This window comes from Drosophila hydei, unplaced genomic scaffold (assembly GCF_003285905.1).
Source record: "Drosophila hydei strain 15085-1641.00,03,60 unplaced genomic scaffold, DhydRS2 tig00000232-arrow-arrow-pilon, whole genome shotgun sequence".
Lineage (NCBI taxonomy): Eukaryota > Metazoa > Arthropoda > Insecta > Diptera > Drosophilidae > Drosophila > Drosophila hydei.
In genome coordinates, this window is record NW_022045690.1 from 330,124 (window position 1) to 353,500 (window position 23,377).

The window sequence follows — 23,377 nt, forward strand, 5'->3', positions numbered from 1 at the left end:
TTGGTGAATTTGGCTGTTTACGTTTCGTGTTTTTGTTGTTAGTGATGCCTTGCACGGAGGCGATATCTATTTTTGAGTTTATTGGCATGATGGAGGCTTGCCTATTTGCCATCACAACGTTAAGCTGGGCTTGCATTTCTGCATTTACCTTTACAGCTGTAGCGAGGTTATTGACATTAGATGTCATCGCGGATTGTGCTTTTGAGTGCAGGCGCACTCGCGCCAAGCGACGAAATTTCGTAAATTGCAATTAAAGCAATTGAGTTACGCGGAAGCAAGCGATAAGAAAACGCTGCGTGTGCGGTTTTTGTTGCTGTTGCGTTGAAGAATGCACCGCAAAGTTCTATTTTTAGAACTCTGCAGCAGTAGAGCTTAAGCGAAGGCTGTTCGAATTCACGTCTTTACAGGTCGAACGACTGATCGCGATTGAATCATATTACTGTTTGGCATTATTTTATTGCATTCCAATCAGACGCGTGTGTGTGTGTAGAGCGGGTAGATTGACTGACTGGTATGCTTACAGTGGTGTGTGAGTGGTTGAAAATTGTTGAAATTGAAATATAAAAATCCATTCCAACTGTATAATTAATGTATTTATATAAGTAATAATAATAAATAAATGTAAATTGATTATACAAATAAATTTATTATAAATATAATATATGTTATATATTTATTATTTTGATATGCTGTAAATAATAGAATTATATGTCAAAAAAAAAAAAAACACTTCCTTTATTATAATATATTTTGCTTTGACTCTATTTTGGTCATCATATGTATTTGTATTACATTTTATTTTTAAGTAATTTAGTATATTCATATTCAATTTGATTTATGTAAATGTAAAATTATATATTATTATATCTTGCTTAATAATTTGTTTTAAATTCAATTATAAATGCAATTCGCAGCGGATCTCGCACCACTGTGCGACTGCAGCAGCAGACCACCAAATCGGTAAAAGGGTACAAGAACAAATATAAGCAAAAAAAAAAAAAAAAAAAAAAAAAAAAAAAAAAAAAAAAAAATTGAAAGAAAAACCCCGATTTGGAATCAACAGCAAACGTTGCGAGTATCTTTGGCTGTTGCCTCTGTTGCCTCTGTTGCCTCTGTTGCCGTGTCTGTGTCTGTGGCAGTGCCTGGCCACATATTCATAAGCTTGGCTATATGCTCGCCTGCGTATTCATATATGCATGCCAGCGATATCTGCACTCCACACACACTCTCTCACACACGCACACACAGGCAGTGATACATTATCGATATATGTATGTCGCTTGTCGATGTTCTTGTGTACTTTATTTATATTTGCTTAACTCGGTTCTTTTTCTACCTTTTTGTTTAATACCTATTTGACTTTAATAAGTGATTGTTGTAGCATTTAAAGTGTCGAACGTTGCGCCACTTCACTATAAGCTTGTCTCTCTCTCTCTCTCTCTCTCTTTTGTTGTGTGTGTGTGTGTGTGGATCAAGTCGCAGCAAGGCACAGGCACAGGCACAGGGCACGTTCGTGTTTGGCCCCCAGTTTGTCCGTGTCAGTTGATTCCATTTGACGCAGTGTCCGAAAACTAAACGCATCGATCGCTAATTGCTGAATTTACTCGCTGATCGACAGCTCGGCCATGATATAGTTAGATAGAGAGAGACAGATAGCAAGTGAGTAAGAGGGAGAGAGAGAGAAAGAGAAGGCGCATGCGCATGGGCATTGAGCTTGTTTTTGCCTAGTTAGTTGGGCCATATCAGCGAGTGCGTAAGTGGACCGGGCTCGTTCGCTCACTCGCTCGCTCGCTCGCTAGCTGGATCGCCGAATGGCATTTTTATGGCTTATTGAAAACGGAACAACAGTCAAAAGCGCGCGCACCGCTCGATACAAACGACACAAGCCACCAGTCAGCAGCACCCACCGAAAAATGTAACCAAAGCCCCAAAGCGGAAAGAACCGTCGCTACCGTCGTTAACAATCATCGCACTCGTCGCGTCAAGTGGAACGCGATATGAATTGAATTGAGCCCCAAATTGCACTAAATGGGATTGCCATAAATGAATTAGTATTTGAATTGGATTCAATAATAAATCAGGCCGCGCCGTGACACGACAACTATCGTGACAAATTCATTTGCCTCTCCGCTATTAAATAGTTATTATATTTGTACACAAATTAAAAAGCGATCGCGCATTAAATATCGATCCGGGCGCAGTACAAAATCGTGCAAATAATTGCCGCCGGCTCAAAAGTTAATTGAAATCAATGTGCAATTAAGAAGCCGCCCAACCACCCAAACAACCTACCACCCACCCAGTGCCAAGTGATTCGTATAAATATATATAAAAATATCTAAAAATTTGTCACAAGTTTTTTTTGTTGTTTGTTTTTTTGTTATTGTTGTTGTCCTTTGGAAGGCACGCCAACGGCCAAGAGCGCCAACAAATTTTAATTATGAGCAACTACAATCCGAATTGCGGTTACTTTGAGGATTGCAGCTATTATACAAACAATGTATATCAGCCGGATTATTGCATGCAGCCGGATTATGAATACAACAAACACGTCTACGAGTGAGTACCTAAACAGGCCAATTGGCTCAGCGCCATTTACCGTTTACCATTTACCATTTAGCATTTAGCATTTCATGTAATGAACGGATAATAAATAGCCACAATCCCAACTACATTCAACAACTCAAGGGTCAATAAGTTGCAGCCAACTGCAACTAATGCCGACGGCAATTCATTTCGTTCCATTTAAGTTTTTATTCAGTGTGTCTTATTGGCGAGAATCAGAAGCTAAGACTTCTTCTTCATACGCTAACTTCTTCGATTATCATAGAATCGTTGGCAGCTAAAAAAAATTATTGCTATAATGCTAATTATTGGATATAATCCTAATTTAATGATATACATAATTATGTGTTTTATAATACCATAAAATCAAGACAACTTTTTGTCTTTTCCAGTTTTTAGTTGATTTTGAATCGACTCAGATTTGAATTTGTTCTTCATTATCCTCATACGGGAAACTTCAATATATGCAACAGCAAAACTCTCGTGAAGGTTTGAATCTAGAAAACACAGTTAAACAAATAAGAGTATTTAATGGGCAATGCTTAGAAATTAGTAAAACGAAAAGTACAAATTTCTAAGCATATTCAAAATCCACTACTCATATTAACAAAGAACTTATATAGTTTATCAGCCAGGTCTGCTTATATCTCCTATATATAAACCTACTTTTAATAAGCCCCTTTATATAAACCAGCTATATCTATATATCCCAATTGTCTGTATGCTAGAGTGAACTTCAAGTATTGCCTGCAGTCCAGAAATTCGTTTGATTTACATACTTAACTGGAAAAGCTATTCGTCTATGTGAATAAATTTATAATTTATGCATATGTATGTGCTGTAGAGTTGGACAGGTGCCGTCGACTGTGTGAGGTGTCAAAACATTTCCAGGAAATCGTTGCGGCAATTAAAAACAATTTGATTTTAAATCAGTAAAGAAAACAGAAGCGAAGAAAACAAGGCTCAAAGCCGAGTGCAGGCCCAGGCCGAAAGCAGCCAAAGACCAAGACCAGGAACAAGTTTAAAGGGATCAATCCACAAACGTACTATTAACATTTAATGGCATAACATAATGAAATTGTGCTGATCGCACACACTCACACACAAACACACACACGCGCAGATCGCATATCAGCCCGTCTTAAGCCCCTGATTTTCGCACAGAGACGAGCGCGAGTGTTGGCCTAAGCCAATGTTACGGCATTGTGATGAGACTTGGCTAGCTGGCTGGCTGGCTGGCTGGCTGACTGGCTGACTGACTGGCCGAGCATGTGTGATAAGCCGAGGGCAAAAGGTGTCGCATCAGCCACAGAGCTCGGCAGTTGCGAGGGACGCACTCAACAATGCGCATTATTTCCACTTTGTCACCTTTTGCATTTTGGAAAGCAGCAGCAGCAGCAGCTAGGGCTACGGGGTTTTTCACGGCTGCACTTTGAAAACCAAAACACATGTTTTGTGAAATCGTTTGGAAAATCACATACACACAGAGTAACAGAGCGAGAGCGAGAGAGGGAGCGGGTGCATCTGAGAGTGAGAGTCTAGCAAATTTTACTTTAATTGGGTTTGTCCATAATCGTTGCATCGAACCCTCGGCTAATCTCGGATAATACTGTTTGCCAAATAAAAGCAAATTCTATTTTTATTTCCATTTTATTTTGTTGTTTGGTTCGCTCTGTCACACGGCTAATTTTTCATTGATGTTTTTGGCCAAAGACTGAGCCTCTGCCTGGGACTTTCCCTCGTTCCACAGGTTGCAATTCGTTTTTTCTTCGTGTTTTTTCTTTTGCCAAGGGCACAGGTTGTTGTTCGAGCTCAAATTCAACTGTAATTTTAATTAAAAAAAGTGACATTCAGTCCATGTTTGTTGTCTTTCAAGTCTCTAAATGGAACTAATTTGTATATTTGCTTATGTTTCTATGTTTTCCTTTAACCTTGTTGCTTGCACAATAAAAACAACAAAAAATACGCACCGATCTCTGCAAATACTGCTCGCAATCGAGCCAGTCAAACATCTAAGTCAATTCATAATAATAAGAAATATATATAAATATATTTTTATATTATATATTTATATATGTATATATATATATATGTATATATACATGAAAGCAGTTGGTCTCTTTGGGCTGTCCCCTTTTGAACAGTCTGCGCGCACTCACTTGTCTTTTGGAGTTGAAAAGGACACGCTATGCACTTGTCTGGCACCCTGAAATATGAAGTTCGAAAACATAATTTTATTTGATGATACTATTTTTTATTAATAAAACAAAAGAACTGGCAATCGCTGAGAGAAGCGTTGCTAAACGCAATTCGGAAACGCAATCAGTCAAGTTGAACGTACTCCAAAAATCGTAAACTTCGAATGCCTGGGAATATGTGCATATGTTGACATCGTCATCGTCGTCCCCGTCGGATGAGCCAGGAAGTAAACAAAGCACACACGAATAGCCAGGCAGCTAAACGTTAAACGTTGCCTGATCGCTCGACAGGCACCTCAAATACTCTACTTATTCGCATTTGTATTTAGGCTATAAACATTTGTACGCAATTTATAGATCAGTAATATAAAGATTGTTAGCCCTACTTTCAATATAGGAATGAAAGTCACTTTCTGATTAAAAAGTTTCTAAGTAAATTCTAAAAATATTCTTTAACAATGCCTGAATTGAGCTTCACAGCCTTGAAAACTATACAAAAAAATATCTGATTTATGCTGAATAATTGAGACTGTAATCATTTGAAAGTTCGTAGATTTTTAGATAATATTCCTCAAATTTATTTCAATTCTTGAAATAGCTTTAAAGATAATTGGCTCACATTGTGGGTATTGAACTTGATTATCTTGATTTTTTTATATTTATTTGGTAAAAATAAATGAGATTTACTTAACAAAAATTTATGTATATTGGGAAATTTTCCAGGCTGGTGAAGTAAAGAATAATCAGGATATACTTTATTAAATGAAGTCACCTGGTTGACATATAAATAATATGTAAAGATTTTCCATGGCATATGTATTTGGATACATTTTTGGAAACGGAAATCTCGATTTTTATAAAATATAAATAATTTATAGCCCAAGCTAATATTTTGTAATTTGTTAAGTCTAGAATTGGTTAACTATTCTAATTAATGTCATACCTAACGCTCTCAAATTCATATGTAAACTGAGCTGTGACCAAGTACTTAGCAAAAGGCGTTTTTTGTAGGGTATTTAAGTGTGTTTTGTTGCATGTTTTGAATGCGTTTAATACGCCCCTTACGCGCGATAATTTGTATTTATTTTTTCGTTCTTTCTTATTTTTTGTTCCTTGGGCGCAAATATTAACGTTAAATCGCGCGCTGCTTTGCTTTATATTTTTATATTTTATTACTTTGCAGAGTTGTCAAGTGGCTCAGAATTGGGTTACGAGTGAAGTTGACTTGAGCTGGCAGCTAAGCGAGATTCGATTGCAGCCAACAAGCATTTGGCAGCTGATAATTGTTGGGAGAGACTCGGCAACCCTGGCGGGCATTTGGCTTTACCCAGCGCGTTCGTGGCCCAAACTGTCATCCGCGAGCTATTTTCCTTTTTTTGTTGTGTATTTTTTTTTTTTTTTTTTGTATCTGCCTGGCTAAAACGACGCTGTCAAAGCAGCCACTTGCCGGCGCAGGTTGTCATTGTCGTTGTTGTCTGCTGTCTGTTGTCTGTGGCACATGTCATGGGTCGAAAGACAAAATGTTGCCAGCATGCTGAACTCAAACAGGCGACAGTTTGGGCTAAAACAGAAATTGATACATTTAATACAAAATGCTGCACAGCTTTCGAGTAGAGGCGACGCGACACAACGCGACGTGTGACTTTCTGACATTTAATGCCAGTTTCTCAATCAGTCAGTCAGTCCGTTTGGCCGTCACTCAGTCAGTCAGTTAACAGATCGCATGCGCCATGCGAATGTGAAAATAATACAATGAAATTTGCATTTACTACTCAGTCATATATGGCAGCTCTCTACAGTCGAGCTCTACTCTAACGTTGGGTAGTTGGCTGCTTTCAAGCAATATGTGATGCATTCAGCAACGAAAATCTATCGATTTGATTTTCAATGAATATTCATAACAAGTAATTTTATCTGCCCTCAACTATATTCACTCTACTTTCTTTACTCTCAATGCCCTGTAAATATTCCCAAATTGCCTCGAGCTTTCTATGACAGCAGTAGGTGCATCTGCATTTGCCTCTCTGTCTAACAACATCAATTGAGGCTCACACATTTCATATAAAATGATCATAGACATCAACTCATACAGTTGTGTTCATTAAAATAGTAACGCCAAACTAGACAAAACATAAATCAAAATAAAAATGTATTTATTTATTTATTTTTATATATTCTATAAGTCTGACACTGTATGACAATCTCAATAGTATATTGCATATATGAAATATATGTAAATATATATTTTGTAAGCTCTTCGCTTGCAACTGTATTCAATCTTCGTCAAGTGAAACAGTAACACAACGGAAGAGTTATCTGTATGTGGGGTTTTACTCTTTTTTCGATTTGATTGGCCTGTAATGAGGGCTGTGATTGGCTGAAGTGTCACGGGCGCTGCAACATGCCAGTGGTAGTTGGAGTGGGAGCGGGAGCAGACGCCCAGCAGAAATTGTTTTTCGTGCAGCTGAAGTTGGCTTTAATGAGTTTCATAGGAACACCGCCTTCATTCACAAATCAAAGCTGACAAAACGCAGCAATTAAACAGACAAAAGACATGACCAGAGACACAGATACGGATACGTTTTGAACTGGCAGGGTCCAAAGACAATACCACAAAACTGGGCAAGGTGTGTCCCTCTCTCTCTCTCTCTGTGTCTCTGTGTGTGTGTTAAAGGCCGCTGTGCCATTCATAAAAATATTGCAATTGAAATTGTTTGGCATTTGAAATAAATTGCAAATTGTGTATCTGGCGAATGCGTCAAGCTGTGAGGAAGGAAGTAGGAAGTGCGCAGAGGAAGTTCGGCAGGCATGACTGACAAACTCTGTCCAACTGACTAACTGACTAACTCACTAGCTGGCTGACAAACTAACCCAACTGGCACTGGCACAGTGGGACACACGGCACAAACCCATTTGTCAAGTTCGGGTTTGCTTTATGGCTATGGCACTCACAATTAGATACTCATGGCCCAGGTCTTTGGCAGCTGTAGACACTGACACGCACACATAGATAATTTTTTATTAGTCAATGAGGTTGTGCCGCCTTTTGTGTGAGGTTGGCCTGCCTTCAATCGTTTAGCGATCCATTGACTCAAACTCGAAGTCGGCCTACTCGCCTGGAGAGCTCAACATCCGCTGCTCGACTCGACATCGACTTAGACTTCGATTCCGATTCCGATTCCTATTCTGATTCTGATTCTCGCTCCTCATGTCTATTCCTATATTGTATGTCAGCGTCGATGTCCTCTCAATAAAGGCCACGAAAGGGCATTAGCCGCCGTGCGGGCCAAGGGAAACTCGAAAGTAGGAAGTAATTTATCTAAATTTTGTAAGCTGTACGCATCAAATCGCTTTGCATCTCGCATGGAATTTCGATTACAAACGCCAATGACAATTGTGTGAAAATATCCTAAGCTGATTTATGCCATTTGCCAAACAGCTAAACAAACAAACAGCTCCTGAGCAGCCTGAGGCGATTCCTCATAGTTACCAAAGTACAAATGTGTTTTCTCTCATCGACTAAACTGACAGCAATTTGTTAATGTTTTCGATAATTGCTTGGCCTCAAATATGCTCACAAATTATTCATAAGTTCAGAATTTATATTAAATTAAAAGTATAGAGTACAATTTAATAACATAATATAATAAATTATTGAGTCAAGAAGCTATTTTATAAATTATTTCATATTTATTATAATTATTTAAGTACGTTAACGACTAGTGGATCCAATGGAACCTAAGATTCGGGCACTATCGACTGCGTAACACACGTTCTCAGTCCCAAAAAACTACATATAATACAAAATTTATATGCAAAGTGTACAAAGCTAAAAAAAACCATTGTCAGTGAGTGACACTACCAGCAGATCACTTTCAGGCAGCATGCAATTCGCATTTTCAGCATCAAAAGGCGACAATCAAGACAAATTGTGGTAAATGTGGCAAGAGGGTATCGAGCCAAAATGGACCCTAGGTCTTGGAGTGTATTTATATATGTTGTTCTTTAAAATAAATAAAACCAAATTATGAACGTTTGAATACCTTACTCAAATTTGAAAGTCTGTCTGTTAACTGGGCTCAAATTTTGATAGTCTTTACTCTAATAATGTGAAAGCTCAAGTTTTATAAATGTTAAAGATTTTTATAGAAATTCCAATTGATAATATTACTTTTAGTCAAGTGGCTCTTATTATGTTATACAATTAAGCACAAATCAAATATCGTTTTCTATACCAATGACCCTTATAAGGCACAGTGTGAACGGATCACCTGCTCGCATTACACTGGAAACAATTCGTTCTACAGGTGTCATATTCCCAATGATTGATAATGCTGGTGTTTATCTAACACGAGTTGCTTGTGTATACGAAACTTTTGTGTTCTTCTGTTGTTTTCTGGTCACATTGACGCTTATCGATTGCTAGAGTCCAGCTTCCAGCGGGAAATGAGTTCAATTCTAGATGAAAATTGGCGGCAATGTAACGCCCATTCTGAATTGGCATAGTGAGAGACATGCTCGGGGGTTGGATGTTCGTTACATTGATCACGCCAGCGGAGCTGACCAAGACCCCAGGGGCTTGTTAAACAAACCCAAGATCAATCAATAACAAATGCTTTATATATTGCGCAAAGGTGAGCGAGCGCTGAATGAGCTGCTTCCGCCCATTTGAAACTCCTTTGGAACAAAGTCAGTTTTTGGGTAAATCACTTCCGCGCAACGAATCTGAAACCCAAATTGTCATGGCCGTCAATTGACAACACGAGCTGGCTGAAGAGAGGGACAAAGGGAGAGAGATAGAGGGAGAGAGAGAGAGGAGCGACTGCAAGAGCAGACAGAATGAAACGAAAGGAAAACCGGAAGGTAAATTAAAATGGATGACAATGGATGAGACGGGCTGCTGTTGCTGCTATAAACGAGCATTGAATGAATGGCTGCGCTCCGCTTCGAGAGTGCGTGTGTTCGTGTGCGTGTGCGTGTGTAAAGGTGTGCCACTCTGCTGTGCTGCCATGGCTGCAGCATAGCTCGCAGTTAACAAGCCTGCAGCTAAGCAAACACCTTTTGCCAAAAACAAAAAACTCTTCTGCAACAATCCCCCCTCTACCCTATATATATATGTGTGTGTGTGTGTGCGTGCCTGATTTTTTACGCTCAATACAGCAGTTGCTGGCAACGAAGCGTTTAATTGGGGTTGTTAGACCGCCCGCCCCTAAAAGGCGAAATCCCAAATCCGAAAAACTGTCGCGCGGTTTTTGCCTGCCCAACATTCTGACATTCAACATATTTTATTGCATTTGTATAGCTTGCAATCCCCATCGGCAACAACAACATTAGCAGTCAGCATGTCGTAGCTATTGTTGTTAATTGTATCTGCCGGCTACGGTTCGTTTAAGTGGCCTACGCATTGTCACACTTCAGTTGGAGTTGCTCCGGCAATGGAACAGCTGCAAATCAAGTTAGAGATATCATTATAGGCATCTCGTCGGGCATATTAGTTAGGCATAGCTTAAAGCCAATGAAACATATCATTCATTCATTCAAAGTCCCATGTCATGTCTCGATTGAGGCTAAAGTAGCAAATCAAAGTATTGGTAATTAGATCTAGATTGCTAAAGTGTGTACTTATAAGAAGAACACGCAATTTCCTTCAAGACTTGCTTTGAAGAATCTAGTCGGCGATAAGAAATAATCAATATGCTGAAAGAAAATATGAGCATGGCCCTTAACAAAAATTTATGAGCGGAAGTGGACCACAATCTAGAAGTATTACAACAATTGCTGAGTGCTTTAATCATATATGAAAAATACTTAATATATTTATTTAAAGACATCAAAAGTGACTTGACATAAATGACTATTTCGTTAAAGCTATAAAATGAGCCGAAAAAGTTTTAGAATTTTAAGCTAAAACAAAAGAAAAAGTTTTAAAAAATATTTTAAAAAATAAATAATAAGTTTTAATTATTTACAATGGATAATTATGAATTTGTGAATGAATATTGGCACTATTTATTCTATATATTTTTTATAATTGTAATATTTTTAAATAAATATGGTTAAAAAAAGGTTTAACTTTCCTTTCAGTAAAAATTGTATGATAATATTTTATTTTGACAATAATTTCTCATATGACATTAAGCTTTGAGTGAAATAAAAGACGTTAAGATGTGAAAAGTGAATGCCCATAGCTTACTCCAGTAATTATCGTTTATTTTTGGATAAGCAGCATAAGTAGGAATTAGAATTAGCCAAACTAGAAGACATCAAATCCAAACGCTAACAAAATAACACAGAAATGAGAAGAATAAAAAAGACAAAGAGACAACAATTGATTCGAGTTACTTAACCCTAAACAATAATACAAATAGGCAGGGGCCAAGCAAAACAACAGCAACAGCAGCGACAACGACGACTTCAATAAACAAGAAGCGTAACAACAACAAACCCGCCAGAGTACTTTGAAGTGTCCAAAAAAAAAAAAGATGAAAAAAATAAATAAATAAATATAAATAGGTGAAGTGAACCGAACGGAGTTGCAACTGCCGGAAAAACAGAACAAGTTTTGTGCGCGAAATTCAATTGAATTTGTATGTAATTTGAATGCCGCACACACACAGGGCCAGGCAGACAGACAGACAGACAGATACACAGATACACAGATACAGATACAAATGCAGCGACAGAGATACATTTGCCAATGTGAGAAACTCACTCGTGTTGTTGTTGCTGGCGCTGACTGGCTACTTAAACTTCCTGCGGAAGCTAAACTGCAACAACAACAATAAAAAGTAATAGCAACAGCAACAACAACAAACAGCCAAAGCGAAGCATCGCAGCGACGCGTCGCTGCCAGCGCTGAAAGGCTTTTCCTTTGGTTAGCTCACTTCCTTCTACTGCTTCTTGCTGTTGTTGTTGTAGTTGTATTTATTGTTGCTGCTATTGTTAAATGCAACATCATCATTAAGCGCATAACAATAGCCATCACACACACACGCACACACACTCACACTTTACATACGCACATAACACGCTCGCTATATACTCTTATTTAGAAGAGGCCGCGCACAAAATGGGCGTGCTGCTGCTGGTGCTGTTATAAAATTTCCCTTGTCACCGTTATCCTGTAAATTGGGAAATTTCCCAACAGCAGCGCGCAAGTGCGCCATGCGCGCTAGCTATCTCGCTCGCGCCGCGCTGCGATTGGCCAGCGGCAGCACCAGCGACGCGCCCACTTTTGCAGCGCAAACAAGAAGAAGAGCAAGCATAGCAGCAGCAGCAGCAGCGACAGCAACAGCAACAGCCACAGCAACGACGCCGACGGCATTACACGTAATTTCCCCAGGCGAGCCTGTGCCTGTGTGTGTTTTCTTTTCGTTTGTTATTCTTTGGTTGAGGAGTGCGCGTGTTTTCCCATTTTCATTTGTAATCCGAGCCATGAACGGCCATAGAGTGCCAGTGGCCTCTCATGCGCCACATATATACATACTTATATGTGTGTACATATTCATACATATGTGCTTCGATCTGCTTATGTAAAGAGACCCTCCACATGGCATATATGTTATGTGGGGGGATACATACTCGTATATAGAGTGGGTGCCCTGGCACGCCATGTCTGCCATGTTATTTTTTCAATTGCTAAAACTTTTCGCCCTGCACGCGTCCTCTTGGCATTGTTCAAGTTAGCTAATGGTCGTTTTGATGATGTTCCTTTCAGCAGACCCTCTACGGTAGGTCCTCCCATCTACACACGCACACACACAATTGGGTGTGTTCCGTAATATTAGACAAGCGACAGCTCCACATATGTACAGGCTTTAGCTATATATTATATATATATATATATATATATATATGTATAGACGTATATACTTATACTTAATGGCGTTGTTGTGCAGAATCTGAATCTAATCATGGCTTTACTTATGAAATCGAATCGAATCAAATGTGCCGACTTTTTGCTCAAGTGCCTAGCAAGTCGGCGCGATTACAGGGTACAATGAGTTCTCATATTTTAATAAATATTTATTGCATAAAATATTACTAATAGCTTATTCATTCAACACATTAAAGTTAAGAACTAGAGATATATATTTCATATATTTCATATATTGTAATCAAATAGAATCCTATACATAACTAGATTTTGATGAGCTTTTATTCTTGTAACTAAATGTCAGGCTTTGTATATCTTGGTCATAGTTCTGCCAGTTCTGCATTTCTTCCTTAAGCTAGTTATATATAAGAAAAACTCCAGACGAATCCGTTAAAACCTCCCTTAGGTACAACACACACTACATATAGAGTCCTTTAGCCCTTCTTTACTTAGCCATTCAGAGTAAATTTTGTATTAATTTACAGATTACAGTTTGAAACAAAAACAATTCAAATAAAGTTTAGTTTATTTTGGCAAATTGTTTTCTGTTTAGTTTGGGTCTATACTAATCAACGATTTGACAGGACTATGAACTAGAAGCCTTGCTGTTAAAAAGTGAGCTAAGCCCTTTTCAGCCATGCCAAATAAACTTTTCCCACTATAATAAATAACGATATATAAATATCAATATCAATAATCAATAAATATTGAAAAGCTATCGAATATTCTGCATATAATAACTTTTTCAATGAGTGCTGATTCGAATTTAGTATTAAGCAATGCCATTGAAAGTATTTAAATAAAAATCTGTGATATTTATCTTGGTTTATTATCATTTAAAACTTTGATTTAGGATTGAGGATCGCTCTTGTATGAACCTTCTAAAGCACATTAAGACAAGGTACCTGCAGGTACTCATAGCTATCTATACTTGTTACTTCTCATGTATTTATATTAAACATTATATAACTAAGATTAAATGTTTTAAAGACAATATCAGGTTTGAGCGAGCTTCGACTTCGATCAACTTTTAGCAATGCTCTGCAAGCTTTAAGGACAGTTTTCTTTGCTGAGTGCATTCCGAGTGGTGTCAGTTGATGAGCTGCCGGCAGAGCTTTAATGAGATGCCAGTTGTAATAAGAGCGTACAAATGGCATCTCCGTTTAACTCCAAGACAATGATGGCGCACACACACGCATACACAAGTATGGCTGGCAGGGCTATAGCTGGCAGGGCTAGGAGCTGAGCTGGTCAGCTGGCCAGCTGGAGAGACGAGCGATAATGATAAATACAATATAATGACACGGCAATTGTTGACAACATGAAGTGCTGGACAGGGCGAAAAGTCCCCAGTCAGTCGGCCAGTCAGCCAATCAGTCCCTCAGTCAGTCAGTCAGTCAGTCAGTCAGTCAGTCAAGCCAGCTGAATGCCATGCTCATGAATGAAAGAGGTCCAGAGCAGCGCGTCAGAGTGCTCTGGGATGCGGCGAGTTGTCTGACTGGCTGGCCGCTTCTACCTAAAGGGCCGATACTCGAACGGCACAATGGCAGCTCTCTACACACACACACACACACATGGACAGAGAGGGCACAGAGAGGCGGCTCAAGTGGGCACTCGTCGGCTGGCAGTTGCGCGCGAGTGTGAGCGAGACGGCAGGCTAACACACGTATAGGCTGGCCTTGTTTGGCGCAAGGATGCGCGCTCGACAACAAATGGTGGTGGTTGTTGTTGCTGCCGCCTCTATTGCTGGTGGTTGAATGAGCCACTCACATAGTTGCTGCTGCTGCTGCTGCTGCTGCTGCCGACGTAGTATCCTTGTTGAAAAGGACATGAGAAGCCACTTAGTAAAAATGCGACGAACGCGCCGCGGCTAAACAACAGCCAGAGAGACTCTCTATGCGTGTGTGTGTGTGTGTGAGTTTATATACCCAATGGTGGATGGATGCACCATATACAATGCTCACAAGGCATGCATGTGTGTGTGTTTGTGTCTGTCTCGCTGTGTATGTGTGTGTGCGGAGTAGTTTTTGGTACTTTTGCGCCGTTGGCTGCTTGGACTCGTGTCGAGTTCTTGATGTCTCGTTAGTTGTTGATGACACTTCAGTTTGGAATGTTTAGAGTGCGGCTGACAACGCAAGCCGAACACGAGTCGACAACAAGATCGAAATCAGAATAAGAAGCTGAAATTAAATCTCGAATCAAAACGAAATCAAAGTCAAAATCAAAACTCTAAACGTAAACGTTAAATGCAAACGCAAACGCAAACGCGATCGCCATCGAAATCGAATCGCAGTGAATCGCTTTCCGACTTATTATGATAACGTTCGGTGCCCTCAAAGCTCTGGCCAAGTGTTAAGTTTGTGTATTGCAGTACAAGAAAATCCTTTGGGATTTATCCACGCATTGTTTGTACTTTTTTTGCACGTGTGACACTTGTGAACTCGAACGGCCGCAAAGTGGCGGAGAAACGCAAAGGTACGCCGTCGCCGACGCCGCCGCCCGCGCAGCAGCGGCGCAAATCGTGCAACGCAACGCCGCCAACAGCCGCACCGGCGCCTGCTACGACGCCCACCACGGCCACGGACATGACCACCACGCACAGCCAGCCGGCGGTGGAGCGTACGCCCGCCAAGCACAAGGCGCGCACGGAGACAACCAACAGCAGCGGCAACAGCAGCGGCCTGGGCAGCGCCGGCAGCCTGCCCGCCTCGCCGCAGAGCGCGGCTACCGTTAGTCCCGGCACGCCCACAACGCCCAAGCGGCCGCTGCGCACGTCGACGCCATCGCTGGAGCGAGCAGCCAAGATCATAAGCACGGCCAGCACCACGGTGCCGACGACGACACCAACGGGCGGCGCCACTTTGACCGCCGCCGAGCACTTGCGCATACCAACGGGCGCAGCGGCCTTCAGCGGCTTCCCCGGCCTGCATAGCATGAGCAGCCTGATGGTGCCATCGTCGGCGGCGGTGGCAGCGGCTGCAGCTGCGCCCTTCCTGCCCTGGTCGCCCATCCTGCTGCCGCCCTGGAGCCATGCTCTGTTGCCCGCCGCCTTCTATCCGGCGGCACTGCGCAACGCTTTGCCCGGGTAAGCAAAACATATAGCCCGCCTAGTTGCGATCTGGCCCTCTTTTGCTAACTCTGCACTTGATAAGACAAGATAAGATACAGCAAACGATCTAGCTAATCTTCAGCTAGCTTGTATTTCAAGCGCATGCTACATTTTATCCAAATTAATCTGGCCAACAAACCAGAAAATCCCTCAACTTTTATACTAATCTCTACGATATATATATAAATATAGACATATATATATATATATATATATATATATATATATATATATATATATATATATATATATATATATATATAAATATCCATATCAAAGTTTCATTTATGATATCATCAGCTAGAACTAAAGGCAGCTCTGCTATGGGTAAACCTTACTGAACGATCAATTGAATGATATAAGTAGGAGTATTTCCAGATATCTTCAATTAAGTTAAGGCCAGAACTTAGCTTCAATTGAATTCAATTTTAGTTCAGTTCACAAGGAAACATCCAAAGTCCAAGATTCAGCTCAACATTATCATCCACTGCAGCCCTTTTTTAATGTGCTGAGCCGTCTGTGTTATTTTATGCCCCCTGTGCAGCTAATGAACTGCGCCCACACTAATCCAGCTCGAGAGTAACGAGCTTTGCCGGCAATCCCATCAAATCAGTAACTGCTAGACGGCTAAGACACTTGCCCGCGAGCAAGCAAATTACCCAAATCCTGCAGCGAACTGTTGCTCTGACCACGTAATTCCCCCCGAGCCGATCCGCAGATTTGCTGGGCTGGTGCATGCTCAACTGTGCTCAAGGTCCAGAGCTGGGCTCTGGCATTGTAGTGCGATCGCAGCTCGCAAGTGGCCGAGCGTTGAACTGCTTGGCCTGTTCGGGCTGGCTTAGAAATTCCCATAGGTGAGTTGCAGGGAAACCCCAACCTGGCAACATGTGTGCAACAGACAACGGCGTCACACTGTCTGGCCGCGGGCTGGGTCGAGTGCTGAAGGGAATTCCGCTCAGACATGCGGGGAATGCCCCGCGTCCTGATGGACCTGAGCGCGTGGGAATTTCGCGCGCACATTTGGGAAAATTTCGCCGTGGAAAAACCGGAAGCGAGAGCGCTTTTTACTTGCGCCAACATGTGGCCGAAAAATGGTTAGCCAGGCCAGCCTGCACCTCGAGCTGATCCTGATGCTGTGCCCCGATCGCCCAGGTAGCAAGTGTTGCACCAGAAGCGGATTTGCGTTTAATTGTTGATGGTATTAGTGGAAAATCAAATTTGCATTAGCCCTGGCTAAGCCTCAAACTAAGACGCTGACTGAAAATTGGGCCTGTGGCCGTGGCCATGGCCGAGCTCTGGACTAGAGTCGGTGGACTAGGTGTCAATAATCCAGCGATTTGGCTGCACTTAATCAAAGTTAATTCCCAGCAAGTGTGAAAAATTGAGAAACGAGTCGCAGCTCAGTGCAATTTTTGCGTGTGTTTTTTTTTTCTTTGGCCAAAGTCAGTGCGTCAGGTACTCGCCGTGTGCACAGGTAGCCAGCCGAGCTGAGACCCGACCAATTTGTTAGCCATTGTGTTTGTTTTCCTGTCCGTTCATTCATGAGACGACACCGGATGTCGGATGTGGCAGCAAGTGTTGAATCGACAATTAAAACTCTGCTCTCTTGTCTATTTTGCAGCCTCTTTGATGCCAAGGTGCCGTCCTCGCAGCGCTCTGGCTTTCATATATCCGACATACTCAATCTGGATGGCTCGGAGCTGAAGAGTGCCGCAGCAGCGGCGGCAGCGGCAGCGCATCACAGCAGCCACAGTCATAGCGCTGAGCTGGGCGCTGAGTCCAGCAATGGCCATGGCCATCCTACACCCACGGCTCTGTCGCCCACGCCCAACCCAGCGCTGCCACCGCCGCCGCCCAGTGGGACAGACGAGCATGTGACGCCCGCAGCCCATGGCGAGCATCAGACGACGGAGCACAATGCCCACCACCACCTCCAGCAGCAGCAGCAACACCTCCAGCATCACCACCAACAGCAGCAGCTCCACCATCCGCATCTGCACCATCAGTCGCATCATCCTGTCGCACCGCTGCCCTTATCGCATCACCAGAGCTCGGGCGGCGCTCAGCCGCCCATGCCCCATATGGGCGCCCATGCCAATGCCGCCTCCGCACAGGCCGCTGCCCATCTGCTGGCCAGTCACAATGCAGCGGCCGCCGCGGCTGTGGCCGCCGGCCAATACGAGATGTCCTCGTACCACCACATGGCCCAGACAATGCTCACCCACTCAGGTCGCAGCGCGTGGATCAAGGAGAACGAGCTCTATGGTAAGTGTTCCGAAAAATATGCAAATATTCTTCAGATCATGCTCAAATATAGCTAGGAAGCTCGTCTATTAAGTGCTCTAAACTCATTCAATCGGTCTATAGACTTTCATCAGGGCTATTGTTAAACTCTTTCTGAAGGGCTGAGGCAAGTTTGTCCCGACGTTCGTCCATACTTTAAAGCCAAGCTCAGGTTTCTCTCAAGTCATGGTTAATGTTACTTCCTCCATTATTTAAAAGGGTTGCTTGGCACTGTCTTTGAGGTATCTCCTAGTCGAGCGCTGGTGGGCAGTGGGCAGCTCTCTGATCTATTATAGTTGTGAGAACTAAACCTCTGTTTCGAATTTTTTATTATCAATATCTCAGTAAAATAATTTCTTAGGAAAAACTTGAATTCATTAAGCTTTAAGATTAAGTCTTAATATGAAATCTTGATCAATATCCACACATTCGCTTTTTCGCCGTTCTCTTGCTGCACTGTCATTGTCGAAAGCTTAGTAAAGATTTCTGTTTGACAAAGTTCAGGAATTACCAGATTTGCTATTTTTAATTACAGATACAAATGTGCAAATATGTGAAAGAATATATAAAAACTAGGCTTAAAACATATTCGCAAAGCTCTCAACTGAGTTTTGTTAAGATATTCTAAAGTATTTTGAAATTGTGATCTGATTCAATCATAAGTTAGAGTTCCTCTGCAGTTATTCAATGGATCAAGAAAAGGATTTTTTTTTCAAAAACCCCAGCTGCAGTCGAAGCTATAGGCTACCGGAGTTGCGCTATATATACATGGTTAACAGGGCAGCGGCAGGAGCAGGGGCTGAGGCAGAGGCAGAGGTAGAGGCAAGGAGCAGGGGATATTTGAGAGCGACCGCCTAATAATATTGTTCAATAATTGCCTCACAAAAGGCAGCTGTGTTTGCATATCTACGGGCGCTGACTGCGTCTCTGGCACTTCGAGGGCTCGTCGAGGGCTAACCCTTGGCTGTGGCCATGCCACGCCCCATTTGGCAGACGCCTTTGCCTGGCAGTGGCATGGAGTGCATGTAGTGCAGTGTTAGATGGGACATGATGTGTCGATTCAGGTGCTTGAAATGCGAAGTGCCCGTGCGGTCTGAACCACCCCGTTTTCGCTGCTGTTGGGCGCACACGAGTCCATCATACCCTAGACTGAGTTGTGGCCCAAACATAATCTTGACTAATAGTTTGTATGCGCTTCACACTTGAGGATTAATTTTGTTATTTTTATTTTTTCGTTTTTTTCTTTTTGTATTTTTTATTTTCATACGTCGCCGTCGCCGTTGCAGGGCTTCCCCTGCATTATTGTTGTCGCGGACACAACATTGTTCAGTCATTCCTTTCATATAAGCCTGAAAATTTATGGCACGCACTTCCGTTTCGTCCTTTTTCGCTTTTGCACGGCCTTTCCTTGTTTTATTATACCAATTTCTTTTTTCCTTTTGTCTTTTCGTTGATATGGTGCTCAGCTACAAATTATAATTGTTGCCCGTTTTTTTTTTTTTTTTTTTTTTTTTTTTTTTGGGAAATTTCACAGCTGTAAGTCGAGTCGTTTTGATTATATTAAGTTATTAATTTGTTGAGTTGTCATGGTGAGGACGATTCTAGTGCAGGACTCGCGCTGGACTGGGGCTGGTTTAGACGGCCCTCGACTGGCTCGAGTTCGCGCTGCTCTAAGTTCTGTTTAGTCAATTGTGACGGAATGTGGTGCACTGCATTGGGTATTCGCTCAAGCCAGACTTGACAGACAGGGTCCACATACCGTGGATCGCACACAAAAGCCAAACCCAGACGCCCATGGCCAATAAATCAATGTAACTATATGCTTATATCAAAAGGCAAAAAAAGTGGGCGTTGTGCAAAATGGGCAAAAGCGGAAGAGAGGGAGCCGGATGCAAGACGCGGGACACAGAAGTCAGGGGCTGGGCGGCCATTAGGAGGCAGCGCTGTTTGAGGTTTGGCTTTTGTGTCGCATCCCATTGTCTCCCAGTTGCAAACCTTAATGTATTTTCATTAGCATTTGGTTGTGTACTCTCTCTCCCTCTGCCTCTCCCTCTCCCTCTCCCTCACCGTCTCTCCCTTTCACTCCCTCTCCGGCAACACAGCAAACAATGACGATAGCAAAAAAAGAGAATGAAAAGATCGCTCACACACAAACAGCCATGGCAAAAGGCAACACTGCGAAGGTCAGAAGGCAGACGAGCAATTGCCCTAAAAGGTGTAACTCCGCAGGGTTGCCTTTGCAGGCCCAGTCAACCAGGTAGCATCCGATCGATCGAGCCTTGTCAATGGCCCGCTCCTTCTAATTGACGTTATTAGCTGTACCCTCTCCGCTCTGCGGTGTTCGTGGTTCGAGTCAGGGTCGCTTGCATCTGGCCACCCCTCATCCAGCTAGAGCTGCAGCATAATCCAATTGTACGACTCGTTGGCGGTTCTGCCTCGGCCAATTTCTGCCTGCTCATGTACATTGGGTGTGTGTGTTTGCATTAATTTTTCTAAATTGTTGACAAATTGACTCTGTAACTACACTGAGCGAAAACAGAAGTCAGGCACTAGATAAATATAACTGGTCTAGAGACTTAGTTTCCCTTAAAGTATTTGGTTCAACTTTGACTAATTCCGTCTCTCTCTTGCTTCCTCTCCACTTGCAGGCACTCAACAGCCAGCTAGTCCGGATAGCACCTCGCCCGTCACCTCAGAGGTCTCCTACACATACATTGGCTCCAATTGCCAAACGTCGCCCGCTCTCTCTGGCGACTATAAGAGCTACAGTCGTTCGGCGGACAGTGATGCGCTCTCTGTGGGCGATGCGCTGCATACGTTGCATGGTAGCGGTGCAGCCGGTGGCACGTCAGCGGCGCATGCGTTACATAACAACAACAATAACAACAACAATAATAACAACAACAATAACAATGACAATAGCCTGAAGCACGATGCAGGCGCCGGCAGCGGCAGCAACCACGACGACAGTCTCAATGAGGACGGCATCGAGGAGGACATCGATGATGTGGACGACGCGGATGGCAGCGGCGGAGGCGGCGTCAATGCCGACGGCATGCCCAACAAGAAGCGCAAGCGACGCGTCCTCTTCACCAAGGCGCAAACGTACGAGCTGGAGCGACGCTTTCGCCAGCAGCGCTATCTGAGCGCCCCGGAGCGCGAGCATTTGGCTAGCCTGATACGCCTGACGCCGACGCAGGTGAAGATCTGGTTCCAGAACCATCGCTACAAGACCAAGCGAGCCCAGAACGAGAAGGGCTACGAGCACACCGGCATGATACACGGCAATGCCATACATCCGCATCATCCGTCGGCGCTGCCCTCGCCACGCCGTGTCGCCGTGCCCGTGCTGGTGCGCAATGGCAAGCCCTGCCTGGGCGACGGCTCCAAGCTGGCGCAGGATTGTGTTAGTACAGCGACTGCCATGCAGAATGCCGCCGCACATCATTTGGTGGCACTGAATGGCGCCGCTGCCTATCAGCATGCGGCTGCTGCCGCAGCTGCTGGCCTCCACGCCCACGCCCACGCGCACGCCCATCCGCACGCGCAGCGAGCCGCCTGGTGGCCCTAATATTGCTAGCTGCCTAGGTTCGAGTTGGCCGACCTGAATGGCAGCGGCCAAATGACTGCTAACTCGAATACTGGACAATAAGCTAGCTGAGCTACGTCGATCGGGCATTCGAACGAACAAACAAACAGAAATTGGTGCAATAATAAATGGCGAGCCGAGTGGTTGCACTTCAACTACCCAGACTAGTCTTGGCTCAAATTGCGAGCGCTCTGCGCCAAGCTAAGATTGTTGTTGCTTCTGCCAACAACAACAAATATCATTCGTGTAATAAACAAAGAAGAAACCCTTTTTTTTCCCTCAGCTCTAAAGCTGCGGGCCATTTAGTCGTAACTATTTTTTTTACCCATTTTTTTTTCGCACAAAAGTCGTTAATACCTAAAGGAAAGTAAAGAAAAGTTAGTAATAGAAAGCATTTTTTTTCGCTTAGCATTAGTTAAACGTAATAATAATTTTATTCAAATATAAAATATGCGCAAATTAAAAAAAAAACATCGTTTTGTAAATAAATAATATAAATAACATATAAAGTATATAAATATATATAATTCAACTAACGGAACAGCTAGTAGTTATAATCGTATGTATATATATTTATATATACATATGCATATATATATTTCAACAATAATGAACTAGTGTCCGATTCGTAGGCATAATTACATTTGTTTATAAACAATACGCACACATATGTTAGTTCCAGGCGAGGTCGTATCTGTAAAATATAATCAAATTTCTTTTTTTTTAGTGCATAAATAAATAAATAAAAGAAAGCAAACTCTTTGAATTTATAGCGCGTAATGAGTTCATTAATGTTAACACAATCGTCGTAAAACTTAACAAATGTATGTAATATAAACACAAAATAAAAAATTAAAAAAACAATGCAACTTCCACTTGAATGTTTATGAAATGCAATGCGACTTTATCATACTATTACTTTGCTTGTTCTCTTCTTCAGCTGGCACTATATTTGTGTGACTCTAAGGCTTAGAGAAGTTTTTTTTTCTTAAAACTTATTTATTAACTCATAAATAACTATTATGTGCCCTCCCATGTAATCCCCATCCAGATATTAGCCGTAGCTTGTGCCATCCCCAAAGCATATAAAAAATCATTTCTTTTTTAAATCTTCTCATTTTTTTAATAATCAATTTTTAATAATAATACTTCAGCTACTGGCGTAGCTTCAGCAAGAAATTCTTAATAAATATTTCCATGGCTCTATATTAGCAATAACTCAAACAACTGCTGAAATATAGTTATCGGAAATAGATACACTCATAATTGGTCATTCAGGCGAAACCTTTATCTGAATACGAGCTTAATGCAAACCGAATATTTGATATATATAATTAGATTAGGGCAATTTGAGAAGCTGCTGACATCAACTCTATGCTTAGCATATATCGATAATGATTAGTAAACAATGCAGGGTATTGTAGTGGCGACAAGCCGTCGATAGTTATCAGATGGCGAAGGCAGCTGGTAAAAAACATTAAGCAGCTCATAAATACGATTTGATTATGGCTTTCAGCTACCGTTCAGTTCGGTGGCCGGCAATCGGGTTCGTAATCCATTAATGATTATACGAATCGTACTACTGGCACTCATAGTTCAGTGGCTACTCGGACTTTGGTAATGCTACCCGGCGATAAGCCCCGCCCCAGCCATACGCGATGCATTCAATACGAACGTATGACATGGCACGGCTGGCATGGCATGGCATGGCCCCATAATTGCCCGGTTACAACATATTGACTTTATGGCATGGCCAT

At 42.3% G+C, this 23,377-nt stretch overlaps 1 protein-coding gene across 1 annotated transcript; it reads left to right on the plus strand.

Moving 5' to 3' along the window:
* Positions 1-1,458: 1,458 nt before the first annotated feature.
* Positions 1,459-22,070, plus strand: LOC111597411 (homeobox protein vnd). Its single transcript, XM_023312108.2, has 3 exons — positions 1,459-2,559; positions 17,370-18,013; positions 20,680-22,070. The coding sequence occupies exons 1-3, from the start codon at positions 2,441-2,443 to the stop codon at positions 21,600-21,602; spliced, it is 1,686 nt and encodes a 561-aa protein (XP_023167876.1). The 5' UTR covers positions 1,459-2,440; the 3' UTR covers positions 21,603-22,070.
* Positions 22,071-23,377: the final 1,307 nt, after the last annotated feature.